Here is a 15,455-nt window from a genome sequence, read left to right as displayed (position 1 = left end):
ACTCACAGAGGTCAAATAATAATTATGGTTTTTGTGGGCCGCGGAATTACAATAGTGGATTTTGTCCTACAAACTACGGTGGTAACCAGGATCCGAGTTATAATCATCGTGCAAACGAGGCAGGAAGGTTTAACGGTTTTCAACAACAAAATCCAAGTTACTCAGGTGGAAATGGAATGGCCAGAACGCAGAAAGGTTGAGAAAATCAGACTTCAGCAGGACAAAAGACACCAAATTAATCTGTACAGGAAGTCGAGTTGAGGCCACCAAACCCAGCTAAAAGACAGAATTGACGAGTTAATTATATAATTAAACATGTAAATAGACTTAGTTTTGATCAGCAAGATTCTGAAGTACGTTTAGCGGAACCCGAGAAATAATTAAATTCCCACAAGTACCCAGAGAACAATGTCAGCATATAATAAAATTAGCACTGAACAATTTGAAGAATGCGGCGTTAAAGAGAAAGAACCGAACGGACAGAACGGCAAACTCACGAGTATTTTCACTAGGACAAAAGGTACTAGTCAAAACTCACCATCTCTCTAGCAAGAAAAAACACGAAAGCCATAAATTCTTTTATATATACAAAGGCCCGATAGAAGTGAGTTAAGTAGTCCATGATAATGCAGTCGAATTGATTAATCCAAAAACAGGAAAATCATATGGTTTGTACCATGTGAGTCATTTGAAATTGTATAAAGAGTAAACAAAAGAAACAAAAGGGTAACTCCACACGAGAATTTAGTTGTATTAAATGTCCAGAAATCAAAGAGTTATGAAAGTTAACTCAATGCACACAGATAAAATTTTTAACTTGTACTTATCTCAGTTAGATAAATAAAACAAACTTCGTAGGAAGGTAAAAGCATATTATGAGGAAAAGACAGGAAAGTAACAACTGAAGTAACTCTTCTACAAACGAAATGTGTTCTGGAGAAAGAGTGGAAAGCAAGGAGGAAGATAGAGATCAGCATGTAGATAGTTTGACGAAATGGTAGTAGATTCTCTCTTAACGACGTGGTGTGAGGGAGAAGGAAGTTGATTTTTGTGGACGAAAGGAAGTAAAGAAGTAGGAAGGAAATAAAGAATTAGGTAAAAAGGAGATAGCCATTTCTAATTTGTCCCGTCGAGGACGGTGAACAAATAATTGAGGAAGTATTTTGGGGGAATATCTGAAGCAGATAGGTTTTGTGGAGGGTACCACAAACTGTTATTGAAATAAAGATATGAGGGGAATAAATATAAAAAGTCGTTAGGAGGTAATAATTACGAAAGAGAATTGAATTATTAAGCTAATCATGAAACACGTTATTTCGTGGAAAGAGGTAAACAGTAGGAAATAAGATTAACCCAGAAAACATTTCAATAAGGAAGAGTATGATAGGGAAAGGAAGGAACATAAAAGTTAACTATCGAGAAAAAGGAGAAAGGGGTAAGTAGGCCTACAACAGAGTAAAAAAATTTAAGCTTTAAAACAATACATTAGCGAAATAGAGAAAATTTTTGAAAAGGAAAAAGAAAAGAGATTTATTGTATTTTGAAATTGTGTTACAGCTAATGCCAAAAAGAAGAGATTGCAGAGAAAACGAGGTGGGAGTCGGAGTCAAGGTGCGAAGTATTCAAAATAACATAATATACTTGTAGTTAGAAAACTAAAATAAGGTTGTTGTTGTTGTTGTGGTGGTCTTCAGTCCAGAGACTGGTTTGATGCAGCTCTCCATGCTACTCTATTCAGTGCAAGCTTCTTCATCTCCCAGTACCTACTGAAAACTACATCCTTCTGAATCTGCTTAGTGTATTTACCTCTTGGCCTTCCTCTACGATATTTAGCCACCACGCTTCCCTCCAATACTAAATTGGTGATCCCTTGATGCCGCAGAACATGTCCTACCAACCGATCCCTTCTTCTAGTCAAGTTGTGCCACAAACTCCTCTTCTCCCCAATTCTATTCAATACCTCCTTATTAGTTATGTGATCTACCCATCTAATCTTCAGCATTCTTCTGTAGCACTACATTTCGAAATCTTCTATTCTCTTCTTGTCCAAACTATTTATAGTCCATGTTTCACTTCCATACATGGCTACACTCCGTACGAATACTTTCAGAAACGACTTCCTGACACTTAAATCTATACTCGATGTTAACAAATTTCTCTTCTTCAGAAACGCTTTCCTTGCATTGGCAGTCTACATTTTATATCATCTCTACTTCGACCATCATCAGTTATTTTGCTCCCCAAATAGCAAAACTCCTTTACTACTTTAAATGTCTCACTTCCTAATCTAATTCCCTCCTTAATTCGACTACATTCCATTATCCTCGTTTTGCTTTTGTTGATGTTCATCTTATATCCTCCTTTCAAGACACTGTCCATTCCGTTCTTCCAAGTCCTTTGCTGTCTCTGACAGAATTACAATGCCATCGGCGAACCTCAAAGTTTTTATTTCTTCTCCATGGATTTTAATACCTACTGTTTGCAGTTAACTGCTCTCCCATTGTTTGGACGCCTATTTTAGCTGTTTCGTATTGACTACTGGTACACAACTTATTTAACAGTAGTTCGCCTGTGTGAATGAGGTTAACCTGTTTTAGAAGCACTTGACATACGGACAAGGAGCGTATTTCTAAGTGCGTGGCTGTCCACCCCGAATTAATCACAGGTTCGATTTTTCTTGCTGTCCGCTGGTATTTAGGTAATGTGTTCAGAGGTAAAAACGCAGGGGCTTAATGATGGAAAATTTATTGTGTGCTAGAGTCCTGTAGTATTGTAATTATCAAGTGTGTGTTTATGGAATGTTTGTAATGTAATTAATCGGCTCTGGGGTTATGTTATGAGTTAAGTTAGGGGGGCGTGATTTAGCACTATGACCAGCTTCTTATATGTTTGAGTATATTATCACTTCCTGCTCTGGCAGCAATAAGACTGTCTGCACATATTATTAATAACATGGTAGTGCAGATATTTGAAGTTGTTAATTCAGAATGTGAATGGCTTGTGGGTCCCTTGTGGCCGTATTCCCGTTCTGAAATTTTAGTGAAGTTTTAAGGATTCTGTTACTCTGGTTACTACCCACTTGCTGTGTGGTGTTGTTGTTGTTTCAGTGGTACAACCAGCGCTGTGCTTCGTTCGTTGTAGCTGGTCATTTAACTGGGAGACGACGCCAGTTTGAATTGTAACCGATAGCGCGGTCGCTGTGTTTACCAGTAGACTCCAGTTCTTTGGCGAATTTGAGTATTTTATTATTTGTTCCTGGTGACGCTGCGGCGTCCGTCTTCCCATATTCACCTTTCTTTTCAGCTTTCATTCAGGCTCGATCTGAGTTGTAGTTTCCGCGCACCTCTGATATGCCTTTACTTGTCACTGAAATTTTGTGATACCTGAAAGATGCCTTCCATTGTACTGGATTTTTAATATCTTATTCAGAAATAGAAATTGTGAGTTGTTTCTGCTGTTATATCTTAAAAGGAATCCTGCTTATGAGGAAGTTTTCTCAGTAAACCGTTTATTGTTTGTAGGGTTCTTAAGATTTATATAAAGAGGGTTTTAAAATTATTTATTGTTTGGGGTGGGCTTTAACGCCCGTAGACATTTTGTCTGTTTAGTAATGTTCCAAACCCTAGGTGTGTATTATTCTGGGGTAACAGCAGCTTTCTGTTCCCATGTAATTGTTAAATAAAATCTGTTGGCAATTACAAGCAAGAGTTTGTTTCGTTGATAATTATTACCTTGTCTTCATTGAGTTGAAGCTTGGCATGTGTAACACGTCTCGATAGTCTAAGTGGCCTGTTGGTTGCTAATAACCTATTTCTACCTATCTGAGGTGAGTAGGTCTCGGCAGAACCTCCAGCTGTTCCCATCTGAAATGCTTTATATTTATGTATGTATACTGTGTTTGTATGTCTTCATATATTACTTGGGATGTTGTATGTCAGGACACTTCATGATATTCAGTAGTTGTTTGTTTGTCTTATTGTTGGTACTTGTGGTATATTCTGTGTTGGTTCAAATGGCCCTGAGCGCTATGCGACTTCTATGGTCATCAGTCCCCTAGAACTTTAGAACTACTTAAACCTACGTAACCTAAGGACAGCACACACGTCCATGCCCGAGGCAGGATTCGAAACTACGACCGTAGCAGCAGCTCGGTTCCGGCCTGAAGCGCCTAGAATCGCTCGGCCACAGCGGCCGGAGGGCTGGTTGTGGTTGTACTCTGCGTACCCCTGAGAATGCAGGATTCGAACCTAGCGGTTGCGCGGTTCCAGACAGTAGCGCCTAGAACCGCTCGGCCACTCCTATATTCTGCCTTAGATACATACACCTGGTATTATACAGATTAAATAGTGATTGGGCATTTGATACATGGAATAAATGAAGAATGTTGCATGGTCAAGGACACAGCTGTTTGTGCAGTAATTACCAATGTTATTTTTGATGTGTGTAACTGACTGGTAAATGAATAATTTAGTAGAAATAGAATGTAGTTCATTGTTACTTGAGTGCAGTATTCTTTAAATAACTTAATACACTAAATTTTTAGTTTTATACATAGCTTATTCAGAAAATATATTTGATGTATAAAATTCATTGATTGTGGCTTTATATAAAGAGAATATACTTCTGTCTAGACATAAGACGAACAATACAGTACTGCGTGTGTACAGTATACTTTAAACAGTAAGCAATATGCCGTTGGGGAGGAGTATTCTCGGAATAAAAGTTCTTCGAGCCTTCTCCTCACAAGCGACGTTACCTTATTACTAGTCTTAGTAATTGGTGTCGGTGTTTGTTTGTTTTAAGATTGTTATTGCCTATTGTATTGTTTGTGTTGTGGACTGACAAGACAGCCAGTCCACAGTGACGGGTAACCGAAAGGCACGCGCTTAAACTCACGCAGGCTGGCGTGAGGTCTGAAACAGGATACGTAATGAATGCTATAAAGAAAAGTACGTAGCTTCTGGAATACTTAACTTTAATCCACAATTGGTGAACATTGGTCTTGTTACTGTACATGCTTCATTAGATACATAGCAAAGGATAAATGGCGCCTTGCTAGGTCGTAGCAATTGACTTAGCTGAAGGCTATGCTAACTATCGTCTCGGCAAATGAGAGCGTAATTCTCCGTGAAACATGGCTAGCAACGTCGGCTGTACAACTGAGGCGAGTGCTAGTAAGTCTCTCTAGACCTGCCGTGTGGCGGCGCTCGGTCTGCTATCACTGATAGTGGCGACACGCGGGTCCGACGTATACTAGCGGACCGCGGCCGATTTAAAAGCTACCACCTAGCAAGTGTGGTGTCTGGCGGTGACACCACAGTTTGTGACTGTGTTATAGCATGCAGTATCATGTGTTGTTTGTTTGAGTCTCTTACGTGTTGATCCATTCTGAGTCACGTTCACTTAGTGCTTTGTTTCCTCCGTCGGTTTCGGAATCTGTGGTGTGCTAGTGTTCTCCCATGTAGTTTGTTGTGTTGTTTATGCTTGTTTACGCCTCCTTCTTTTGACGCTTATATTCTTCGTGCAGTGTGTTCGATACAATATCGCCTACACTATCTATTGTGTTCCAGTCATCGGGGTTACGTACTATTCTGGCGCGGTCACTATCGTTCTGAATAGGTCAGCCGTATGTTAGCATGATGCATAGCAGTGTGACATGTTCTGGTGTCCCAGTTTCACGGCAAATCTATATTTCATCGTTAATCAGTCCCACGCCGTTTAAGTGTACCGGGTGCGGACCGTGGCCCGTCACGAAATGGACCATCCCACGGCTTGGGTCAAAATGTTTAGTTGTAATCTTTCGCGTACGTCAGGAAAGAAAAAGTGTACTCTGCGATCCTTGTCGGATGCCTCCCACTCTCTCTGCCATGTTTGAATCCGCCATTGTTTCATTTCTGTTTGGTTTACAATGTTGGTTCCTGTAATTTCGGTGACTTTATCGTATCTGTCCCTCTTGGTGCCAGTAAAGTGCAGCTCTGTAACGAATTGTTATGTCTATGGGGCAGGTCCCCATCACAACGCAAAGCGCCTCTAGTGATGAAGCTCGCAGCTCGTGGTCTCGTGGTCGCGTTCTCGCTTCCCGAGCACGGGGTCCCGGGTTCGATTCCTGGAGGTGTCAGGAATTTTCACCTGCCTCGAGATGACTGGGCGTTTGTGTTGCCCTTATCATTTCATCGTCATTCATGACAGTGGCGAGACTGGACTGAGCAAAGGTTGGGAATTTGTACGGGCGCTGATAACCGCGCAGTTGAGCGCCCCACAAACCAAACATCATCGTCATCTAGCGATGAACGCTCCGCTCATTCTCAGGAGTACACAACGTTGACCTCGTCTTGCAGTTGTCTTGTTGGTCTATGTTTGTGGTCCCAAGCACCTGCAGCGAAGCAAGCTATAGATTCAAATATCGGAATTTGGTAGGTCCTTTTGGCCTTAGTAGGTAACTGGTACTGAGTTGTGTTGAGTCTTGCTAGTTTGTGCATAATTTTGTAGGCTTTGTCAATTTTCAGTTTGATACGATCGTTGAAACTCTGGTTTTCGACCACATGCATTCCTAGAGTAGGTGTGGCTTGCTTCCTATGTATGTTACTTTTGTCTAATTTTAGAACTGGATTCCTCTGTAGTGCCCCTCTGATTAGTAAATAAAGTTTTGTTGGGCGCTATTTTTAGTTTATTTACTTTCCATCGACAGTTCATTTTCTGAAGCAGTTGCATTCCTTTCGCCACTAGTGCTGCCTCGAGTTCGCTTACACAACTACGAGCAGGTCATCTGCGAACGCCATCACACCTCTTACCCTTTCTTCGCCGTCCAGGGCGTTCTAGCAAGGGCTCGATTGCAACATCCCAAAATATTGGTCCACAGGTTTGTTATTCTCTTGATAACCTTGCAGGTACCAGCCCTTCACTCCACCTCTGCAGTAGTCGACGATTCCATTGTAGAAGGAAGCTGACAGCCGCACGTCCCTTAACCTGCCGAAGAGGGACGGCCACCACAGGTTGTCAAAAGCCCCGGCTATGTCGATTAGTATGGGGGTCACGTATTTGTCGCTGATGCTATTTGTTACTGTCAGTGCTTGGTTGACGGCGTCTTGTACTGATCTACCTTCTCTGAAGCCGAACTGATGGGGCGTTAGGCCGAGGAGGCGACTGTGCGTTTGTAAGCGGTAACACGGGAGCCTTTTCTGTACCTTGGCGAGAGTGTTTAAGAGGCAGATCGGTCGGTACGTTTTAGGGTCTGTTGGCTCTTTGCTTTTTTATTTCCTGATTATTACTACATTATCAGTTTTCCAAAGGCTTGGAATTCTGCCTGTTAGTAGTGCTTCGTTGAACATTTTAGTAAGAAAAGATTTTTGTTACTCTTTATTTGAATGTTTCTGAAAGAATTTTGTCTGAGCCGGGTGCTTTTCGGTTTTTAAGCCTGTTGATTGCCGTCGCGACTTGTTCTCGTGAGAATGGTACAGTGATACAGCGTTTATTAATGCTGATTTGAAACACGTCGTAAAAAAAAACTACGATTTAGATGCAGGGTCACCTACGAATGTTGTATATGGAAATACGACATAGGCTATCACAAAGCGCATCACAAAGGGCTTAGAAAAACTATTTCACATTTGTGTGTCCTCCCAGACTTACTTGAATTGGAACAGAGAAATCAAGTGTTCATTCTGCAAAAAGCAACTATCGTATTAAATATCTAACTGTTGGAAGGAATATTTGACCTTTCTTTTCCTGCACGTGGCTGCGTGCTTCTCAGAGGTAAAAAGCATGCTGTCGGACAACGGTCTCTACCTACTCTGCTTGAAATTATTCATATGGGATACATTCGTTGAACTAAACATTTTATTAAAAATACTTTGGTGCTGTACACCGGAAAATAAATATTCTTCGTAATAAAACATCATTTCACGCTGAACGTAATTGTCAGCAGCTCGTGGTCGTGCGGTAGCGTTCCCGCTTCTCACGCCCGGGTTCCCCGGTTCGATTCCCGGCGGGGACAGGGATTTTCTCTGCCACGTGATGACTGGGTGTTCTGTGATGTCCTTAGGTTAGTTAGGTTTAAGTAGTTCTAAGTTCTATGGGACTGATGACCATAGCTGTTAAGTCCCATAGTGCTCAGAGCCATTTGAACCATAATTTTGAACGTAATTGCTTAATGACAGTGTTACCAGCTACATGCAACACATGCTGCCGGCTTATTTGACATTACAATGTGATTTCGTACACACGTGCATGAAATACAGTTTACTAACAATGATTTGATAACCATCCATATCACATGACATATATTTTGTCTTCCAAAAAATAACTTTATTTAAACACATGTTCAAGCTGTTGACCATGGACTGAAAGGCATGTTTGCAATCCCCGTTCGAAAGAATGACGAACAGAAGTAATTACCGTGTATGACGTGGTACACACACACACACACACATATATATATATATATATATATACATATATATATATATATATATATATATATATATATATTCTCCAGATGCAAATTACAAAATGTTCCAAGCAAATGTTCTTTAGCCGTCAGGGGGACATCAATCAGCATGATTGCCTTCGTTGCAGCTATGAACAGCAGCATGTATTTTTTGAATGGCACCCTCTGTTTCTTATTCGGTAATTCATTTCCACTCCTAAAGACCTATTCAAAAATGTATCACAGTATACCATTCATTGAAACACAACGTTATTAATTACATAACACAACACTGACGTTGACGCTCCCAGCGCTTAGTGCAGGTTGTCGGGGTTATGGAACACATCGACGTGCTGACGTTGAAAGATGATAAATGTAAACATAAGTAGAATGCACACCCGTCATTCCGTCAACCATCGTCACTTGAAGAGTTGTGTGAGTAAAATGTACACCAACGAAGAGAAGGTAGAAATTGGCTCAAATGGCTCTGAGCACTATGGGACTTAACTGCTGTGGTCATCAGTCCCGTGAACTTAGAACTACTTAAACCTAACTAACCTAAGGACATCACACACATCCATGCCCAAGGCAGGATTCGAACTTGCGAGCGTAGCGGTCGCGCAGTTCCAGACTGTAGTGCCTAGAGAAGGTAGAAATGCTACTCATCTATGAGGAATGTGAGTCAGTAGAACAGTAATTGCAATACTGTTTTCTTATATATGGATACATTTAGTACAGTAGTTTAGACCTTTTAAATACTGTTGTGTAGAGTAGGCATAAAGTAAACTCTGTCTTACCTACAAACTGCATCGACATAACGTTTCTTTTATTGTTGTTGTTGTTGTTGTTGTTGAAGGTAGGCGAAATACTACGCAGGCAGCGGAACTGCACTGAAAGCGATATACTGACAAGAACCCATCTTCCCGACGGATGTATTCTCGTCTTGCTGCGACGCCTCAGGAAAAGGGAAGTTTCAACCCACGACAAAGCAATCGTCGTAGCACTCGCACAGACGACGCTGCCGTAGTTTCTGTGCTCGCTTCCGTTCCTAGGGATCCACATGTGAGCACACGACAGCTTGAACACGAGATTGGCATTCCTAAAACCAGTGTACATCGTATTCTTACACGTCACCGGTTCCATCCTTACTATGTACAACTACATCAAAAAATGCATGGGAATGATTTCCATCACCTTTTGCAGTTCTGTCAGTGGGCACAGCAGCAAATCCTCGCCAACCCGAACTTCTTCTCCAATGTTCTATTTACTGATCAATGTCCCTTCTCAAACAAAGGACAGGTAAATACAAGGAACATGCATTATTGGTCCAGCGACAACCCCCGATGGTTTAGACAGATGGAACATCAGCGTGTATGCAGAGTTAACGTCTCGTGTGGGATGCTTGGTACTACAATTATCAGCACTTATTTCATCAATGGTAGTCTAAACGGCACAGCGTATGCCAACTTCCTCAGACGAATTCTTCCTCCTCTACTGGATGAAGTGCCGCTTACAACCAGTCTGCTTATGTGGTATCAAGACGATGGAGGTCCAGCACATAATGCCTTGCGTGCACGTCGTGTCCTGAACCGAAGATATCCTGCCAGATGCATTGCTCGAGGAGGAACAGTTACTTGGCCTGCTAAGTCTCCTGATTTAAATCCGCTGGGCTTTTTTCTTTGGGGATGCATGAAAGACGTTGTGCATCGCGATATTCCAACAACTCCAGAGGACATGCAGGAACGTATCGTGCTTGCTTGTAATTCTCTGCCGGCCGCTGTGGCCGAGCGGTTCTAGGTGCTACAGTCTGGTACCGTGCGACCGCTACGCTCGTAGGTTCGAATCCTGCCTCGGGCATGGATGCGTGTGACGTCCTTAGGTTAGTTAGGTTTAAGTAGTTCTAAGTTCTAGGGGACTGATGACCTCAGATATTGAGTCCCATAGTGCTCAGAGCCATTTAAACCACTTTTGTAATTCTCTTCAGCAGGCAACATTGGAGGCAGCAAAAAGTTCTTTTATTCAACGAGTGCACCAGTGTATCGGTGTCCAGTGTCACCACTTTGAGCACCTTTGAATGTTCAATTCTTGGGCAATGGTACAGGAGAGTCAAAGTCAATTTTGTGTTGTTTTTACTTGGTTTTCATTTGTTTTCTGACAACTCCAGCAAGTGGATGAGCTTGTGATCCCAGGCTCAAAGTCAGTGTTGTGTTATGTAATTAATAACGTTGTGTTTCAGTGAATGGTACACAGTGATACTTTCTGGAATAGGTCTTTAGGAGAGGAAATGAATTAGCGAATAAAAAACGCAGGGTGCCATTTAAAAAAGTCATACCGCTTTTCATATCTTGTGTGTGTGTGTGTGTGTGTGTGTGTTGAGTGATTCCATGATGACGTTACTAACACATAGGGTGATTGAGAAGGGTAAACGTAATCCGCCAGGTTAACCGAGAGCGCTAACGCGCTGCTTCCTGGACTCGGGTAGGCGCGCCGGGCCCGAATTGAATCCGCCCGGCAGATAAACGACGACGGCCGATGTGCCGGCCAGCCTGGATGTGGTTTTTAGGCGGTTTTACACATCCCCCTAGGTGAATATCGGGCTGGTCCCCACATCCCGCCTCAGTTACTCGGCTCGCAGACATTTGATCACCTTCGTACTATTCCATGGATTACTCTAGTCGCAGACAGTTGGGGTAGACTACGTCCGTCCTGGCGGGTAAGGGGTGGCAGCATGAAGGGCATCCGGCCACCCCTTCCACTAACATTGCCAAATCCGATTAACCATGCCGACCCTGCCACTGCGGGAAAAAGCACCATCGAAAGAAAGAAAGAAAAAGAGGGGTAAATGTATCAATTTGAGGTAAGGAGTAGAAACATGTAAATAAATGGGGCAAATGGCTCTGAGCACTATGGGACTTAAAATCTGAGGTCATCAGTCCCCTAGAACTTATAACTACTTAAACCTAACTAACCCAAGGACATCACGCACATCCACGCCCGAGACAGGATTCGAACCTGCGACCGTAGCGGTCGCGCGGTTCCGGACTGAAGCGCCTAGAACCGCTCGGCCACTCGTGCAGGCAAAACATGTAAATAATAAACGTAAAGTAAGTGGAAGGCTGCCTTCACACCAGGTGGTGAAGACTTCAAAACAAATAAATTGGTAGGGAAACAACAGTTACCAAACGAAACAATATCAGTTTTTAAAAATCGCTGGTTCCTCACTTGACGTGGTATGTGGAAAGATGCTGCATCTCCGTCCTTTCCTCTTTTAGTTCCCCCCAGTACTTTTCCTTCACTCTCCTCCTTTTCTTTCGCCCTTCTTCACTTTTATCGGCAGTCACAAAACTGTGACCCGCAACGAAATGATGCCCAGTGCACGCGCTCCGACTGCCATATTTTAGTCACGACACAGACAGCCACATCCTGTATGTCACGTCTACAGTTCACGTGCCTCACGGTATGGGTCACAAAAATCGCATTTTTCGTTGGATGAATGCTAACCATCAGCTTTTCCTGTTACGCTACTTCATTAATTACAACTCATGCACCTTGACGTACCGCGCATCGAAGCGAGTATAAACATGGCTTCGGAACGTAAAACATGTCTCGGCACTATTTACGTAGCTTTTCCTATTATGCTACTTCATTAATTACAACTCATGCACCTTGAAGTACCGCGGATCGAAGCGAGTATAAACATGGTTTCGGAACGTAAAACATGTCTCAGCACTATTTACGTACCGCAGCAGCCGTAAGCCTCGTAAGCAAACAGCACGCTAACACGTCGGCCCTTTACGACCGCAGTAAAGCGCAGCAGCTGTGCAGCTGGTTCCTGGACGGGCTCCAGCGGCCGGCCCGCCTGCTAACGTTGCGTCCGCGTGTGTGACAGCCGGCGGCCACGTGCGCGCACATTGTTTTCCGCGCAGTCCGCGGCCAGAAGCGGTCGCCGTCGGTCACGAATGACGCCTGCAGTCGCCATCGCATTCGCAGCGGCGCTCTTCAGCGCATGCGCCGCAGCTTCCGCGGCTCCGGTGCCGGCTGAAGCCGCCAGGTCAGTACTCCTCCGTCCACCGCCAGAGACACTAGCTTCAAGGTCGCGGTGCCAAACACCAAGACGTGTTGCTCAGTTCGAGGTTGCTAAGGTCTTGGTTGCGGAATGCAAGTTGCAACAATGCATCTCACGGCTGCCGTTAGAACACTCCTCATCTACTTTTATTTACATCTGTGACACGTATACAGCCGGCCGGAGTGGCTGAGCGGTTCTAGGCGCTACAGTCTGGAACTGCACGACCGCTACGGTCGCAGGTTCGAATCCTGCCTCGGGCTTGGATGTGTGTGATGTCCTTGGGTTAGTGGTTCTAAGTTCTAGGGGACTGATAACCTCAGATGTTAAGTCCCATATGGCTCAGAGCCATTTGAACCATTTGAACACGTATACAGGGTGGTCCATTAATAGTGACTGGGCCAAACATCTTACAAAATAGGCATCAAACGAAAAAAACTATAAAGAACGAAACTTTTGTGTCCCGCCTGGAAGGGGGCGCATGGGTAGGAGCAGGAGCAGGAAAAATACGTCGGTACTGCAGTAAGTAAAAATGGTTTACTGGTGCAAGAAAGAATACATAACTTTGTACAGATGCAAAGTCTTAGACCCGTCGTATGTATAGCAAAGCTGAAGCGGAGTTTCCTGGCTGCCTGCATCTCATCAAATGGGCAGAATCTGTAGCGATGGCCGTAGAGCTCTCAAGCGCCGGCTAGAGGGCGCTGTCGTCGGTATCGGTGTCGTAGTGCCAACTTAACCTGTACCTAAGCCGTGGCATCATAGCTATCGATACCACAGAAACTCGTCTAGCTTGAAGGAGGAAACCAGATGGTGCTATGGTTGGCCCGCTAGATAGCGCTGCCATAGGTGAAATGGATATCAACTGTTTTTTTTTTAATAGGAACCCCCACTTTTTACTATATATTCGGGTGGTACGTAAAGAAATATCAATGTTTTAGTTGGACCACTTTTTTCGCTTTGTGATAGATGGCGCTGTAACAGTCACAAACATATAAGTACGTGGTATCACGTAACAATCCGCCAGTGCTGACGGTATTTGCTTCGTGATACATTAGCCGTATTAAAATGGACCGTTTACCAATTGCGGGAAAGGTCGATATCGTGTTGATGTATGGCTCTTGTGATCAAAATGCCCAACGGGCGTGTGCTATGTATGCTGCTCGGTACCCTGGATATCATCCAAGCGTCCGGAGCGTTCGCCGGACAGTTACGTTATTTAAGGAAACAGGAAGTCTTCAGCCAAATTTGAAAAGTCAACCACGACCTGCAACAAATGGTGATGCCCAAGTAGGTGTTTTAGCTGCTGTCGCGGCTAATCCGCACATCAGTAGCAGACAAATTGCGCGAGAATCGGGAATCTCAAAACCGTCGGTGTTGAGAATGCTACATCAACATCGATTGCACCCGTACCATATTTCTATGCACCAGGAATTGCATGGCGACGACTTTCAACGTCGTGTACAGTTCTGCCACTGGCCACAAGAGAAATTACGGGACGATGACAGATTTTTTGCACGCGTTCTATTTAGCGACGAAGCGTCATTCACCAACAGCGGTGACGTAAACCGGCATAATATGCGGTATTGGGCAACGGAAAATCCATGATGGCTGCGACAATTGGAACATCAGTGACCTTCGATGGTTGATGTATGGTGCGACATTATGGGAGGAAGGATAATTGGCCCCCATTTTATCGATGGCAATCTAAATGGTGCAATGTATGCTGATTACCTATGTAATGTTCTACCGATGGTACTACAAGATCTTTCACTGCATGACACAATGGCGATGTACTTCCAACATGATGAAAGTCCGGCACATAGGTCGCGTGTGGTTGAAGCGGTATTGAATAGCATATTTAATGACTGGCGGATTGGTCGTCGAAGCACCATACCGTGGCCCGCACGTTCACCGGATCTGACGTCCCCGGATTTCTTTCCGTGGCGAAAGTTGAAGGATATTTGCTGTCGTGTTCCACCGACAGCGCCTGACAACATGCATCAGCGCATTGTCACTGCATGTGCGAACATTACGGAAGTCGAACTACTCGCTGTTGAGAGGAATGTCGTTACACGTATTGCCAAATGCATTGAGGTTGACGGACATCATTTTGAGCATTTATTGTATTAATGTGATATTTACAGGTAATCACGCTGTAACAGCATGCGTTCTCAGAAATGATAATTTTACAAAGGTACATGTATCACAGTGGAACAACCGAAATATAATGTTCAAACGTACCTACGTCCTGTATTTTAATTTAAAAAACCTACCTGTTACCAACTGTTCGTCTAAAATTGTGAACCATATGTTTGACTATTACAGCGCCATCTATCACAAAGCGAAAAAAGTGGTCCAACTAAAACATTCGTATTTCTTTAAGTACTACACGAATATGTAATAAAAAATTGGGGTTCCCATTTTTAAAAAAATGCAGTTGAAATCTGTTTGACCTATGGCAGCGCCATCTAGTGGGCCAACCACAGCGCCATCTGGTTTCCCCCTTCAACCTAGATGAGTTTTGTTCTTTGTAGTTTTTTCGTTTGACGCTTATTTCTTGAGATATTTGGCCCGGTCACGATCAACGGACCACCCTGTATACGTCGTCGAATCACTTTACGAAGATCAGCATCGAAACTAGGATAACACACCTAGGGCAGATTCCGAACTACCCTCTCCCCCCCTCCCTCTCTGACAACATCCTCCCATTTTTTAATTCTTGTCCTACGCTACCTGTTTATTCGCTTAATTCATTGACACCGCACTGCTTCATAATTCTTTCTTGTATGGCGCAATTCAAAAAATGGAAATGCGGAGTACAAAATCACATTGCAACAACATGGATCCTGCCTTATTGTTTCATTGCCAACGTGAGTAAGACCGTTACAAACAAAACAACAGTTCAGATCTTCATTTCCCCGGCCGTTTCCCGTATCTTTAAGGGGTCGGCGTGATATTCTGGTTTTG

The 15,455-nt window shown here is 43.5% G+C and overlaps 1 protein-coding gene across 1 annotated transcript in view; it reads left to right on the top strand.

Annotated features, from left to right (window-relative positions):
• The first annotated feature begins 12,363 nt into the window (after window positions 1-12,363).
• LOC126419158 (uncharacterized) overlaps window positions 12,364-15,455 on the top strand; it is a 29,440-nt gene continuing 26,348 nt past the window's right edge. The window contains exon 1 of the mRNA XM_050086282.1: window positions 12,364-12,476. Within this exon, the coding sequence (XP_049942239.1) occupies window positions 12,385-12,476 (92 nt within the window). The 5' untranslated portion in view covers window positions 12,364-12,384. The remainder of the gene's footprint in view (window positions 12,477-15,455) is intronic.

The sequence above is a fragment of the Schistocerca serialis genome, chromosome 9, assembly GCF_023864345.2.
Source record: "Schistocerca serialis cubense isolate TAMUIC-IGC-003099 chromosome 9, iqSchSeri2.2, whole genome shotgun sequence".
NCBI classification, from domain to species: domain Eukaryota; kingdom Metazoa; phylum Arthropoda; class Insecta; order Orthoptera; family Acrididae; genus Schistocerca; species Schistocerca serialis.
Note: the sequence above shows the minus strand (reverse complement) of the source record. Positions and strands in the feature narration are given on the sequence as shown.